General features: G+C 49.5%; 1 protein-coding gene across 2 annotated transcripts in view; it reads right to left on the reverse strand.

Moving 5' to 3' along the window:
- The window catches only part of Fbxl18 (F-box and leucine rich repeat protein 18), a 33321-nt gene extending 22652 nt beyond the window's left edge, over nt 1-10669 (reverse strand). For both annotated transcript variants that reach the window (XM_045143144.1, XM_012951899.2), the window contains exons 1-3: nt 10540-10669; nt 5083-5298; nt 208-1751 (exon numbers count right to left, since the gene is read on the reverse strand). In XM_045143144.1, coding sequence (XP_044999079.1) covers nt 208-1751; nt 5083-5298; nt 10540-10563 — 1784 coding nt within the window. In that variant the 5' untranslated portion in view covers nt 10564-10669. The remainder of the gene's footprint in view (nt 1-207; nt 1752-5082; nt 5299-10539) is intronic.
- Between the last annotated feature and the right edge of the window lie 5094 nt (nt 10670-15763).

A 15763-nucleotide genomic window follows, 5' to 3' on the forward strand; every position in this document is an offset into this window, starting at 1 on the left:
TTCCAGGTCGTCCTGGAATGACACCCTGCCTCAGGAAGAAAGAAAAGTATCGTGAATAAAACATTGCCAATGAAACAAGGACTCTAACAAGATGCTTAGCTAGGAGATCTGCCTTCCTAAGCCACACACTGCACTGAAGACCCTCATCCAGGACAGGAGCTCCACCCTGGCAGGCCCACCACAGTCCTGCACACCAGATGCCCTCACCTGAGGTCCTTCAGCCGTTGGCAGTGCTTCAACATGTCCGCTAGGGCAGGCATGTAGACCACCTTCCCCATCATGCCCAGGTTGGCCAGCGACAGAGACTGCAGCTGCTGGCACTGCAGGCCAATGCTCACCAGCCCAGAGCCCGTCACGATGCCGGGCAGTTGGGCCAGTGTTAGGTGCCGCAGGAAGGCCAGCTGGCCAATGGCAGCCACCTCTGAGTCCCCAACATTCTGTGCGCGGCTGCAGGGGGGGAGAGAGTTTCGGATGGCAGGTTCGTTGCGAGGCATGGCAGAGGAGAAGTTAGAACCAATCAACTCGAGGTGTTCCAGAAAGGGCAGTTTCTTCAGCAGAGACCAGAACACAGAGGAGGGCTGGGGGGCCGACTGGCCCAGGAAGGGGCTGGGATACGCCTGAACCCCAATGCGCACCTTCTTGCCGAAGCCACGAGGTACTGCATGCATCGCTGGCGGGGCAGGCGCCCGGTCAGCCCTAGGCGCCGAGTCGGCAACAGAGCAGACAGGCAGGGAGAGGGAGCGCAGGTGGCACAGGCGGGCCAGAAGCTGGCAGAGGTGCCGGCCCACGCCCTCGGAGCTGTGGTGGTGGGCAGCCGAGAGGTTCAGGTGGCGCAGGTTGCAGCAGGATGCCACGAGTGTTTCTAAGATGCCACTGTCAATGTCATCCTCTGCCTTGCGCAGCAAGGAGTCTGGGGACAGGCAGTGCACACAGCCGCTGAGGTTCAGGCTGGCCAGGCTGCGCAGGTCCTTGCCCCCATTGATGACTCGCTCAATCAGGTGGCCGCCGGACAGCGTGCAGCGGCTGAAGCTGAAGTAAAAGGGGCTGTTAAACTTCATATGCTGGAGGAGGGTGGAGCCGTTCAGCCAGGATCTGGGCAGCTGCAAGGCATCCAGGGCCACGTTGCGGGCCATGGACTCCAGCAGGTTTTTGGTGGCCCCGCTCTCAGCAAAGCTACCGGGGACAGAGATGAGGAAGGCGTGCAGGTTCTCAGGCGTGCGGTCACTGAGCACGGCCAGGTACAGCCGCACCACTTCCTGATTGATGTAGCCGGGGGCCAGGCGCGCATAGAAGACACGTAGGTTCTGATAGTGGGGCACATTGCTCTGGCCCACCATGAGCTGGCCTGAGAGGACAGCGCCCTCACGGGTACGGTCCAGGATCTCAAAGTAGAGGAGCAGCTTCTGCAGGCTGGCGCAGCAGGGCACCACGCCGTAGGAGGGTGTGAACAGTGTCTGTTTGAGCTCCCGCACACGGCTCAGCGTGGCCTTGCACTCGCTGCTCAGCTGGCTGGCATCAAAGCCAGGACTCACATCGATGGCCAGGGAACGCAGGTGCTGCAGGGCTGAGAGTACCTTGGAGAGGCGCAGGGAGGTGAGGTGGCAGCCCGAGAGGTTCACCTTCACCAGGCCTCGGCAGCGGGCCACATGCTCGATGGTGGAGCCTGACAGCCAGTAGCAGCCGGCCATGTTGAGATGCTGGATCTCCCGGCCAATCTCTCTCACCAGCTGCTTCACCTTGTCCTCACTAGCCTACAGGACAGGAATGGGTAGGAGAGGAACAGGGGCTGAAGGTACGCATGCAAGGGTGGGGCGTCTTGGCCATTCCACGCACACAGTACCTAGGACACTAGCTGAGTCATGTGGCACTCTGCACTAGCTCAGAGGGGAACCGCCCGCTCCCCTTCCTCCTCCCACAAATCTGCCATTGGATACCACCAGGCTCAAGGGACAAGAACAGTACTGCAGCCACTGTAGATGGAGGTTTGCTAGGCCTGGAGAGATGGCTTAGTGGTTAAGGCATCTGCCTGCGAAGCCTAAGTACTCAGGTTCGATTACGCAGTATCCACATAAAGCCAGCTGCACAAGGTGGCGCATACTTCTGGAGTTTGTTTGCAGGGGCTAAAGGGCTGGAGATCCTGGCGTACCCAATATCTATCTATCTGCCTCTTTCAAAAAAAGATGTAAAGTGGTCAGCTGTGTGTAGTGGTGCTCACCTTAATCCCTACACTTGAAAGGAAGAGGCAGGAAGATCACCGTGAGTTTGAGCCTACATACTGAATCAGGTCAGGTCAGTCTGGGCTACAGTGAGACCCTACCTCGAAAAACCAAAAAAAAAAAAGGAGTTTTTTAGCAAAACACTTTTATAAGACCTTTTTTATTTTTATATATTGATTTATTTTTTAATTAGTTTTCTATTCTTTTTTTTTTTTTTTTTTGAGAGGGGGGAACGGGTGTACCACCAGGGCCTCTGACAGCGGCAAATGAAATCCAGACACATGCACCACCTTGTGCAACTGGCTTACATGGGTCCTGGGGAATTGAACCTGGGTCCTCTGGCTTTGCAGACCAGTGCTTTAGCCATTAAGTCATCCCTCCAGCCCTTTTTTTTTTTTTTTTAATTTTTTATTTATTTATTTGAGAGCGACAGACACAGAGAGAAAGACAGATAGAGGGAGAGAGAGAGAATGGGCGCGCCAGGGCTTCCAGCCTCTGCAAACGAACTCCAGACGCGTGCGCCCCCTTGTGCATCTGGCTAACGTGGGACCTGGGGAACCGAGCCTCGAACTGGGGTCCTTAGGCTTCACAGGCAAGCGCTTAACCGCTAAGCCATCTCTCCAGCCCCCTTTTTTGTTTTTTGAGACAGAGTCTCATGTAGCTTTTACTATCCTGGAACTCACTATATAGCCTGGGCTGGCCTTGAATTCTTAGTGATCTCTGCCTTGGCCTCTCAAGTGATAGATTACAGGCATATGCCACCACTCTTAGCTGCTTGTTCTTGTTCAATTTTTTTTGGGGGTGGATGGGTCCGAAGTAGGGTCTCACTCTAGCTCAGGCTGACCTGGAATTCACTATGGAGTCTCAGGGTAGCCTCGAACTCACAGTGATCCTCCTACCTCTGCCTCCCAAGTGCTGGGACTGAAGGCGTGTGCCACCAAGCCTGGCTTATGGTTGTTCTTTTAGTGTGTTTGTCTGGCATATGTTTGCGTGGTGTGCACATGTGTGCATGTGGAGACCGGAAGCTGGAATTCAAGTCTTTCTCAGTCACCTGCCACCTCGTTTTTAATTTGAGGGTCAGTGAGCATGAGTGCTCCAGGGCCTCAGGCAGATGGACACATACTCCAGACACATGCACTACTTTGTGCTTTACATGGGTACTGGGGAACTGAACCCATGACAGCAAACAGGCACCTTTAACCTCTGAGCTATCTCCCCAACCTCTACCTTACAGTTTAGACAGGGTTTCAATGAACCCCGTATATACTAATCCAGCTACACTGGTTGGCCAGCAAGGCCCAGGGATTCCTTGTCTTTGCCTCCCCTGTGCTGAGATCAAAACTCAGAGCCTGGGCTGGAGAGATGGCTTGGTGATTAAAGTGCTTGCCTGCAAAGCCAAAGAACCCAGGTTTAATTCCCCAGGACCCACATAAGCCAGATGCATAAGGTGGCTCAATTGCAGCACCTGAAGGTACTCTTATACCTATTCTCTCTCCCCCTCTATCTCCAGCAAATAAAAAAATAAAACAACCCAGGTGTGGTAGCACACGCCTTTAGTCCCAGCACTTGGAAGGCAGAGATAGAAGGATCACCATGAATTCAAGGCCATCCTAAGTCCACATAGTGAATTCCAGGTCAGCCTGGGCCAGAGGGAGACCCTACCTCAAAAAACCAAGATAATTCTATATATAAGCCAAATCTGCCTGAACAAATCCCAAGGCCTTGACAAACAAAAAACAAGATAATTAAGTAAACAAATATTAAAAAAAAAAAAGCAGGTCCTCATGCTTGTACGGCCACTACTTTTCTGACTGAGCACTCCCCAATCTATTTTTATTTATTTTTTGCTTGTGTATGTGTGAGAGACAGAGAGAGAAGTGTGAGCACCTGGATGTGCCCTCACAGTGCATGCCCCATGCACTTGCCTGCAGTGCCCAGAGCAGAACACCAGATGTCCAGCTCTTCCACCCTTTCCTGTGTCAGCGGGAGTCTCTTATTGACCCAGGAGCTTGCTGATTTTTTCGCAAGCCCCTGCCTCTGCTCTCCTGCAGGACCAGGGTTCAAGGTTACAGGCACTAGAGTCACAGGTACAAGTAACCATACTCTGCTGTTTAACTTGATTCTGAAAATTTGAATTAGAGAGGCCTCAGGTCCCTCAAGCCACAGGGCTTTCACAGGAAGTACAGTGAACTGCTGAGCCATCTTTCCAGTTGCCACTGTACCTTACTTTTACTGTTGTTATGTGTTTTTGTTTTTCAAGCTAGGGTCTTGCTCTAGCCCAGGCTGACCTGGAATTTACTACGTAGTCATAGGGTGACCTCAAACCCATGTTGATCATTCTACCTCTGCCTACCCGAGTGCTGGGATTAAAGATATGCACCACTACATCCCACCTCTTGCTTCTTGGTCTTTTGTTTGTTGATACATTGCTAAATTGCCCAGAATAGCCTGCAACCCACAATCTTTCCACCTTGGGCTTCAGATCACTAGGAGTAGAACTGTGCCCTAGGAAGCCAGGCTCATGCCTCAGAGTTAACAGGCCTCAAGAAAAGCACCTGCTGCCCTCACACAGTGTGATGGTGTTAACAGTGCCACCCACCCCATGCCACTGCTTTCCAGGAACTCCCAGCACCTACTCTATGATGCACTAACTCCACCTGGGGTGCCTACAGGGAAGCAGGCCTTTCACTGACCCCTGCACCAGATGCCATGCTCCCTCCCAGAGCCACACTGCATCCCAGAGACTGCTCTCATCTATGTGAGGAGTGCTTCCCACACACACCCATAGTGCCTGCTGCAGGGACCCACCAGACCCCAAAGGCTGGCTCCTTGGTGGATCCAACCTCCTGCCCCATGCCTGCCTCACCTGATAGTCCTTCTGCAGTAGCACGGTGTGGACAAGGCTCTTGTCCAGACTCAAGGCAGCCAGCTTCCGGCAGGTGCGCCGTACATTCAGCACCAGGTCTGTGCTGGGAACGTTCCTCAGGATATGCAAGAGGATCTCGTCAGAGAATCCCAGCAAGTGGGCACCACCTGTCGCCTCGGTTGCTGGGGAGGAAGCCTCATCATCGTTGGACATGTCCTGGTAAGGAAGAGGGACAAAAAATTTCAAGGACTTCCCCAAGGGGTATTCAAAAGGGATTTGGGGCTGGAGAGATGGCTCAGTGGTAAGGCAACGTCTAATGACCCGAATTCAAGACCCCAGAACCAATGTAAAGTTAGCTGTACAAAGTAGAAATTCTGCTGGGCATGGTGGTACACACATTTAATCCCAGCACTTGGGAGGCAGAGGAAGGAGGACCACTGTGGGTTTGAGGCCACCCTGAGACTACAAAGTGAATTCCAGGTCAGCCCAAGCTAGCATGAAACCCTACCTCAAAAAAACAAAGTAAGCCGGGCATGGTGGCGCACGCCTTTAATCCCAGCACTAGGGAGGCAGTGGTAGGAGAATCACCATGAGTTCGAGGCCACCCTGAGATTACCTAGTGAATTCCAGGTCAGCCTGGGCTAGAGTGAGACCCTATTTCGAAAAACCAAATAATAATAATAATAATAATAATAATAATAAGTTAAATAAAATAAACAAAAAAATGGAACATGCATCTGGAGTTCGTTTGCAGTGGCTAGAGGACCTGGTATGACCATGCCTATCCTCCCTCCCTCCCTCCCTCCTTCCCTCCCTCTCTCTCTCTGACAGTGGCACACATCGTTAATCCCAGTACTTTGGAGGCAGAGGTAAGATGACTGCTGTGTGTTTGAGGCCAGCCTGAGAGCTGAGACAATACAGTGAATTCCAAGTCAACCTGGGCTACAGCAAGACCTTAAGTGGAAAAAATAAAGCCAAACAAACAGAAAAATGCACTTTGCCAGGGCTGGGGAGACGGCTCAGCAGAGCATGAGGATCTGAGTACAATCTCCAGACACACAGCATGCCTGGCATCCTAGCTGGAGAGACAGACAGAGGGATGACTGGGGCTTGCTGACCAGCAGGTCTAGCTAAGTCACTCAGTGCCAGGCTCAATGAGAGATCTTCTCTCAACAACTAAGTGGGGGCTGGAGAGATGGCTTAGCGGTTAAGTGCTTGCCTGTGAAGCCTAAGGACCCTGGTTCGAGGCTCGGTTCCCCAGGTCCCACGTTAGCCAGATGCACAAGGGGGCGCACGCGTCTGGAGTTCGTTTGCAGAGGCTGGAACCCCTGGTGTGCCCATTCTCTCTCTCTCCCTCTATCTGTCTTTCTCTCTGTGTCTGTTGCTCTCAAATAAATAAATAATTAATTAAAAAAAAAAAAAACTAAGTGGGCCAGGCATGGTGGCATAGGCCTTTAATCCAAGCACCTGAGAGGCTGAGGCAGATGAATCGCCATGAGTTCAAGGCCAGCCTGGTCTCCATGAGTTCAGGACAGCCTGAGCTATAGAGTGAGAGTCTTAAAAACAAACAAATAAAGTAAGGTAGAGAGGGTCTGAGGAAGATGTCCGATTTGAATCTCGTTTTCACATGTACCCAGAGGTGCATGTGGACAAACATATATATGCAGTACACACGCTACACACACACAAGAAAGAAAATGATGGAGAGAGAGAAATCCTTCTTACTAACAACCTTCCCAGCCAACTCTAACATGTTTTGGATTCTTAAGGTACTTTTTAGCAATATTTTAAATTTTTTTATTAAAGAAAGAGAAAAGAGGCCCTAGCCACTAAACCATTTCTCCAGGCCTTTTGTAACAATTTTTTAAAATATTTCATTTTTACTTATTTATGTGAGTGGGGAGAGAATGAATGAATGAGAACAGGCGTACCAGGGCCTCCAGCTGCTACAAACTCCAGAAGCATGCACGATCTTGTGCACCTGGCTTATGTAGGTCCTGGGGAATTGAACCTGGGTCCTTTGGCTTTGCAAGTAAGCACTTTAACTACTAAACCGTCACTCCAACCCAAGGATTTTTTTCCCATTTTATTTATTTATTTATTTATTTGCACGTGTGTGTGTGTGTGCGTGCGCGCGCGCGAGAGAGAGAGAGAGAGAGAGAGAGAGAGAGAGAGAGAGAGAGAGAGAGAGAGAGGAGGGAGAGAGAGAGGTTCTCTTGCCATTGCAAACAAATGCCTATTTGGCTTTATATGGTGGCTGGAGATTTGAACAGAGGTTTTTCAAGCAAGTGCCATTAACCATTGAGCCACTTCCCCAGCTCTTTTTTTTAAACATTTTACTCATTTTTAAAATTTATTTTATGGGGGGGGGGAAAGACTGGCACACCAAGGCCTCAGCCATTGCAATCAAACTCCAGACGTACACACCATCTTGGGTGCATGTGTGACTTTACATGCTTGTGTCACCTTGTACTTCTGGCTTACATGGGACCTGGAGAGTTGAACCTGGGTCCTTAGGCTTCACAGGCAAGCACCTTAACCACTAAGCCATCTCTCCAGCCCAAAACCTTTTATTTTTATTTATTTGCAAGGGGAAAGAAAGAGAGAGTGTGTGTGTGAATGAGTGCTCCAGCTAAATATATATTTTTTAAATTTTGTTTATTTTGAGAAGGAGGCAGACAGAGAGAGAGAGAATGGGTGCATCAGGGCCTTCAGCTGCTGCAAACAAACTCCAGGTGCGTGCGCCCTTTGTGCACACGTGTGACATTGCGTGCTTGCGTCACTGTGCACCTCTTACCTGGGACCTGGAGATTGGAACATAAGTTCTTGGGCTTTGCAGGCAAGGGTCTCAACCACCAAGGCATCTCTCTAGCCCTAAATATACTTTTCCAATACTTTTATCTATCTGAGAGACAGACAGAATGGCACGCCAGGGCCTGTAGCCACTGCAAATGAACTCCAAATGCATGCGCCACGTCGTGCACCTGGCTTTATGCAGCTACTGGGGCACTGAACCTCAGTCCTTAGGCTTTGCAGGCAAACACCCGCACCACTGAGTCATCTCTCCACCCCCCCAATAAATATAAATACACACATATATTTCAAGGTATGGTTCACTCTAGCCCAGGATGTCCTGGAATTTAGTATGCAGTGTCAGGGTGGCCTCAAACTCATGGTGATCCTCCTACCTCTACCTTCCAAGTGCTGGGATTACAGCCACCAAACCAGCCAATAAATATATTTTTTAAAAATATGGTGGACAGTAATTGAGGAAGACACCTGCTGTTGACCTCTGACCTCAACACACATACATGTAAACACACGAGTACCCACACACATAAATGCACACACAACCAAAAAGGAAAAACAAGAATGGCCCTTTACATTTTTTCCAACAGCCTTTCTTCTCCCCATACTCTCTCCCAGCTTCTGGGAGATTCTAAGCCTGGAATTACAGTGCCAGGGGAGTAAACACAACCTTCAATTAGTAGTCTGTCTTGTTCTTTGAGATTTCTACTACATTTTGTCAAAAGAATAACAACCTGGCCTGTAATTCCAGCTACTTGGGAGGCTGAGGCAGGAGGATTACTTGAGTCTGTAAGTTCAACACCAGCTTGAGCAACACGGCAAGACATGATCTCAAAGAGTCAGACCTGCCAGTCATAGTGGCGCACATCTTTAATCCCAGCACTTGGGAGGCAGAGGTAGGAGGATTGTCATGAGTTCGAGGCCATCCTGAGACTACATAGTGAGTTCCAGGTCACCCTGGGCTAGAGTGAGACCCTACTTCAAAAAAAAAAAAAAATTAATTAAAAAAAAAAAAGAATCAGACCTTATTAGACATGTTGTCAACATGTGCTTCAAAGAGGAGGGATTTCTGAGTCAGGACGCCATAAAGACAAGTGACAAGATAGCCCATGTGTTTGGAGTTTGTTTGCAGTGGCTGCAGGCCCTGGTCCACCCATTCTCTCTATCTGCCTCTCTCTCTCTCTCTCTCTGCCTTAAATAAATAAATAAATAAATAAATAAATACATAAATAAATAAAAACAAGGGAAAGCCAAGCGTGGTGATGTATACCTTTAATTCCAGCACTTGGGAGGCAGAAGTAGGAGGATCACCATGAGTTTGAGGGCACCCTGAGACTACATAGTGAATTCCAGATCAGCCTGGGTTAGAGCAAGACCCTACCTTGGAAAACAAAAAAGGAACTCCTACTTAGATTTAAAAGTGAGGGGCTGGAGAGATGGTTTAGTGGTTAAGGACTTGCCTATGAAGCCTAAGGATCCCGGTTCGAGGCTCGTATTCCCGAGGACCCACATACAAGCATCTGGAGTTTGTTTGCAATAGCTGGAGACCCTGGTGTGCCCATTTTCTATCTGCCTCTTTCTCTCTGTCTGTCGCTCTCACATAAATAAATAAATAATAAAACAAAAAAAATTTTTTAAAGTGAGAGGCTGGAGAGATGGCTTACCAGTTAAGGCGCCAGGACCCACGTTAGCCAGATGCACAAGGTGACACATGCATCTGGAGTTCATTTGCAGCGTCTGGAGGACCTAATATGCCCATTCTCTCCCTCCGTTCCTCTCCCCTTCCTCTTTCTCTTTCAAATAAATAAAAATACTTTATTTTTAAAAAGCTGGGCGACGTGGCACACACTTTTAATCCCAGCACCCAGGAGGCAGAGGTAAGGAGGATCACTGTGAGTTCGAGGCCACCCTGAGACTACATAGTGAATTCCAGGTCAGCCTGGGCTACAGTGAGACCTTAACTCGAAAAACTAAATAAATGAAAGTGCCCTCGCAGGTGACAGTTCTGAGATGACAGATATAAAATCCAAGCTGGGGAGATTGCTCAGCGGTTGAAAGCGCTTGCTCACATACAAGTAGGCAGGAAGCTGAGAAGCCACATGCCCGATATATCCCCGTGTCTACACAGAAAATCCCTTGCACCATTCGAGGACGCAGGGGGACTTGCCCATCCGCCTGAGATCTATGGAGCGTTTGTAGCAGGAATGGCAGGGTGAAGTCCTAAGTCCCTTGGATGAAGTTCTTCCTCCCATCACTTTCCCGCATAGAGCAAGAAGGCTCCAAGAGAGAAGGGACTGAACCTAACCTGACCACAGATTCCAAAGCAGGAGCAAGTGGGGTGCCGCCCCAGACTGCGAGGCCGGACCCGAGGCCTCGGGGGGAGCACGGGGAAAGGGTGTGGAAACTCAAAGAGACGAAGCGAAGGGAGGGTCACCCCGGCCATCGCGACGACCGTGGGGCTGGGGACGGGATGGAGACGGAGGCGGGAGAGTGCGCGTCTTCCGAGTCAGGACGAGGGCCTGGGGCGGAGAGCGGGAAGAAGCCGGGCCAGGGCCTGGAGGGAGGGGTCGGGGTCGCGAAGAGAAGGACCGAGGGTCCCCCCACCGGCCGCCGCAGACGGAGCACGGCGCACCGGGGCGCGGGCCGTACCTCTCCGAAGCTAGCCACGTCCATGTCACGGGCGGACCGCGTCACGCGGCCGCCGGAGCCGCAGCCCCGCAGGCAGCAGCCTGGACGCCAGGTTAGGGATGCTCGAAGCCGGCGCGTCCGCAGCGCCAGAGACCCCGGCGAGGGGCGGGGCTGCGTGCCACTTCCGGCGCCCGCCAGACGCACTTCCGCTCTCAGCCCGCTGGGCTCCGCGCCGCCGCCATGTTGGGTGTGGCGCGGCCTTGGGCCCAACCCGGACGCGTAGAACCCGGGGTCATCGCCAGCGACTGGGCATCGGCTCCGAGTTTCTTCTATAGACACCCTGGCCTTCTCCTGCCAGCCCAGCATACTGCCTCCGCCAGGACTGGGCATTTGCCTGCAAACAACCCACGGGGTTCACAAAGCACCTGTCAGACCGCTGCCGCGCCTTGCATAAAGGAGCATGGCCCTATCCTAAACTTGCCCCTCAACTTCTGGTTTTGTTTTGTTTTGTTTGTAGATTTTTTTTTATTTATTTGTAGGCAGAAAGAAAGAGAGAATGAGCACGCCAGGGCCTCCTGCCACTGCAAAAGAACTTGAGGCACATGGGCTACATTGTGCAGTAGCTCTATGTGGGTGATGGGGAATCGAACCCTGACTGTCAGTATTTGTAAGCAAGTACCTTTAACTGCTGAGACTTCCAGCTCTTGTGTCAGATGGATGGATGGATAAATAGATAGGTAGGTAGATAAGTAGATCATAGATAGACTGGTGGTAGATAGATTATGATAGATAGATTGATAATAGGAGTTTTGTTTGTTTGGTTGGTTGGTTTTGGTCTTTCGAGGTAGGCTGACCTGGAACTCACTATGTAGTCTCAGCGTTGCATTGAGCTCACTGCGATCCTCCTACCTCTGCCTCCAGAGTGCTGGGATTAAAGGCGTGCACCACCACACCCGGCTCCTTGTGTTGTTTTTTGTTTATTTTATTTCTTTATTTATTTGAGAGCGACAGACAGAGAGAGAAAGAGGCAAAGAGAGAGAATGGCCGGCCAGGGCCTCCAGCCACTGCAAACGAACTCCAGAAACGTGCGCCCCCTTGTGCATCTGGCCAGCTTGTGTCCTGGGGAATCCAGCCTCGTACGGGGTCCTTAGGCTTCACAGGCAAGCGCTTTACTGCTAATCCACCTCTCTAGCCTTCTTACTGTATTTTTGGAGGGTCCTCCTTTTAACCCTTATTAACTAAGCAGGGGCTTCAGCTAGAACTGTTCATCTCACTGATCACATATTTAAATGCTAACTGAATGTATGTTTGATAGGCTGTTTACAAATGCATTTGCAGGGTTTTTTGTTTGTTTGTTTGTTTGTTTGTTTTTAGAGGTAGGGTCACAATGTAGCTCAGGCCTCATTTGCAGTTTTAAAAAATGGATGACCAAGGTTGGAGAGATGGCTTCATGGTTAAAGCATTTTTCTGCAAACCCAAAGCATCCTGGTTCCATTCTCCATGACCCATGTAAGCCAGATGCACAAGGGGGCGCATGCGTTCCTTTGCAGTGGCTGAAGGCCCTGGCGCTCCATTCCCTCTCCGCGCGCCCTCTCTCTCCTTCCCTCTCTCTCCCTCTCTCTCTCTCTCTCTCTCTCTCTCTCTTTCTCTTTCTCTCTCAAAAAAAATAAATAAATAAAATTTTTAAAAATATATTTAAAAAAATGTCCAGCCAGGTGTGATGGCGCTCGCCTTCAATCCCGGCACTCAGTTGGCAGAGGTAGGAGGATCAGATTGCTGAGAGTTCAAGGCCACCCTGAGACTACATAGTGAATTCCGGGTCAGCCTGAGCTAGAGTGAGACCCTACTTCGAAGAAACAAACAAACATTTAAAAACAAAAAAAATAGATGACTAGGGATTGGGGATGTAGCTCGGTTGGCAAAGTACTTGCCTAGCATGAGCAAAACCCCTGGATTTACCTGGCATGGTGGCACATGCCTTTAATGCCAGCACTTGGGTGGCAGAGGCAGGAGGATCACTGTGAGTTGAAGGCCAGCCTGAGACTACATCTACATAGTGAATTCCACGTTACCTGGAGCTAGGAGATCCTATCTAAAAAAAAAAAAAAAGCCAGCCATGGTGGCACACACCCTTTATCCCAACACTAAGGAGTTAGAGGTAGGAGGATTGCTGTGAGTTCAAGGCCACCCTGAGACCACATAGTGGATTCCAGGTCAGTGTGGTCTAGAGAGAAACCCTACCTCAGAAAATAACAAAAGTGGGGACTGGGGAGATGGCTTAGCAGTTAAGGCGCTTGCCTGCAAAGCCAAAGGACCCAGGTTCCATTCCCCAGGACCCATGTAAGCCAGATGTACAAGGTGGTGCATGTGCCTGGAGTTTGTTTGCAATGGCTGGAGGCCCTAGAGCACCCATTCCCTCTATATATGTGTGTCTTTCTCCCTCCCTTTCCCTCTCTCTCATAAATAAATAAAAATAGGGCTGGAGAGATGGCTTAGCACTTAAGTGCTTGCCTGTGAAGCCTAAGGACCTCAGTTCAAAGCTCAATTCCCTAGGACCCACGTTAGCCAGATGCACAAGGGGTCGCAAGAGTCTGTAGTTCATTTGTAGTGGCTGGAGGCCCTGGCGCACCCATTCTCTCTCTTTGTATTTGCCTCTCTCTCTCTGTCTGTCGCTCACATAAATAAATAAACAAAAAAATTTAATAATAATATATCGTAAAAAATAGCAAGCAGGGCATGGTGGCACACACCTTTAGTCTCAACACTCAGGAGGCAGAGGTAGGAGGATCGATCGCTGTGAGTTCCAGGCCACCCTGCGACTACATAGTGAATTCCAGGGCAGACTAGGCTAGAGTGAGACCCTACCCTGGGGAGAAAAAAAAAAAAAAAAAGATAGCAATGGAGATTCCTAGCTACTGGAAATTATTAGAGCACATGTGGTTACTTTAAGAGTCCCACGCTGCCCAAGCTGAGGCAACCCTCAATTATAACTATTTTATTGTAGATGGGCCTGCATGCCTTACAATCCCAGCCCTGCCTTGGGTCCTGGTGCCAGGAAAACGCTAGGCCACCTGAAGTTATAGTGAGTTGTGTGGAGAACTGTCCCCTTTCCCTAAGAGTTATAGTGCAGCGTTGATGGTATAGTGGTGGGCAAAGCTGCCTTCTGCAAAGCTATGAAAGTGTGGTGGTTTGATTCAGGGGTCCCCCATAAACTTAGGTGTTCTGAATGCTAGGTTCCCAGCTGATGGAGATTTGGGAATTAGCGCCTCCTGGAGAGAGTGTGTTGTTGGGGGCGGGCTTATGGGCTTTATAGCCAGTTTCCCCATGCCAGTGTTTGGCACACCCTCCTGTTGCTGTGGTCCACCTTCTGTTGGCCAGGGGGTGATGTCCACCCTTGGCTCATGCCATTGTTTTCCCCTGCCATCGTGGAGCTTCCCCTCAAGCCTGTAAGCCAAAATAAATATATTTTTCCCAGAAGCTGCTCTTTGTTGGGTGATTTCTACCAGCAATGCAAACCGGACTGCAACAGAAAGCAAGAAGCTTTCTGTGCTCTTCATGAACTGAATCCCCTTCTGGCTTTGGTAATACCACCATAATCTTTCATGCTGTACCTACCCCCTCTAATAAAACTTTTCCCCAAAGTGAAATCTGTCTCTAGCATTTCTCTGATGAACTTAGCTTTTCTTTCTTTCTTTCTTTCTTTCTTTCTTTCTTTCTTTCTTTCTTTCTTTCTTTCTTTCTTTCTCTCTCTCTCTCTCTCTCTCTCTCTCTCTCTCTCTCTCTCTCTCTTTCTTTCTTTCTTGACAGAGAGAGAATTGGTATGCCAGGGCTTCAGCCACTGCAATCAAATTCCAGATGCTTGTATCACCTAGTGTGAATGTGTGACCTTACACTTGCCTCACCTTTGTGCACCTGACTTATGTGGATCTGGAGAGTCGAACATGGGTCCTTACACTTTGCAGGCAAGTATCTTAGCCACTATGCCATCTTTCTAGCCCTATTATTTTTTTTTTTTTTTTGAGGTAGGGTCTCAGTGTATAGAACCCAGGCTGGCTTTGAACCTACAGAGATCCTCTTGCCTCAGCCTCCCAAGTGCTGGGATTATAGGCATGAGTCACCATGCCCAGCTCTACTGAATTAGCATTTTTAGTCAATCTTTCTGCTAGTGTCCTTTTCTTTTTTGTTTGTTTGTTTGTTTGTTTTTGTTTTTTTGAGGTAGGGGTCTCCCTCTAGCCCAGGCTGACCTGGAATTCACTATGAAGTCTCAGGGTGGCCTCGAATTCACAGTGATCCTCCTACCTCTGCCTCCCAAGTGCTGGGATTAAAGGCATGCGCCACCACGCCAGGTTCTTTTAGTACACTTGAATAAATGCTACCAATTCCCAGTGAGGTATAGTCTATACCCCTGTTACAGAAAAGATGGAGCCAAGCCAAGTGAGTGACTGTTGCAGTATGAATCCAAAAATGTCTAAAATCCACAAATGAAGGCTGGATAAATGGCTTAGTGGTTAGGATGCTTGCCTGCAAAGCCAAAGGACCCAGGTTCAATTACCCAGGACCCACATAAGCCAGATGCACAAGGGGGTGCACGCATCTGGAGTTAGTTTGCTGCAGCTGGAGGCCCTGGCATGCCCATCTCCCCCATCTCTTTCTCCCTCTTTCTCTCTCTCAAATAAATAATAAAATTTATTTTTTTTAATTTTTATTAACATTTTCCATGATTATAAAAAAAATCCCATGGGGCTGGAGAGATGGTAGCGGTTAACCGCTTGCCTGTGAAGTCTAAGGACCCCGGTTCGAGGCTCGGTTCCCCAGTTCCCAGTTAGCCAGATGCACAAGGGGGCGTACGTGTCTGGAGTTTGTTTGCAGAGGGAAGCCCTAGCGCGCCCATTCTCTCTCTCTCTCCCTCTATCTGTCTTTCTCTCTGTGTCTGTTGCTCTCAAATGAATAAATAAATAAAACTTTTTAAAAAATCCCATGGTAATTCCCTCCCTCCCCCATGACACTTTCCCCTTTGAGATTCCATTCTCCATCATTTTACCTCCCCATCTCAATCATTGTACTTACATATATACAATATCAACCTATTAAGTACCCTCCTCCCTTCCTTTCTCTTCCCTTTATGTCTCCTTTTTAACTTACTGGCCTCTGCTACTAAGTATTTTCCTTCTCACGCAGAAGCCCAATCATCTGTAGCTAGGATCCACATATGAGAGAGAGCATGTGGCGCTTGGCTTTCTGGGCC

The sequence above is a fragment of the Jaculus jaculus genome, chromosome 2 (genome assembly GCF_020740685.1).
Source record: "Jaculus jaculus isolate mJacJac1 chromosome 2, mJacJac1.mat.Y.cur, whole genome shotgun sequence".
Classification (NCBI taxonomy): Eukaryota; Metazoa; Chordata; class Mammalia; order Rodentia; family Dipodidae; genus Jaculus; species Jaculus jaculus.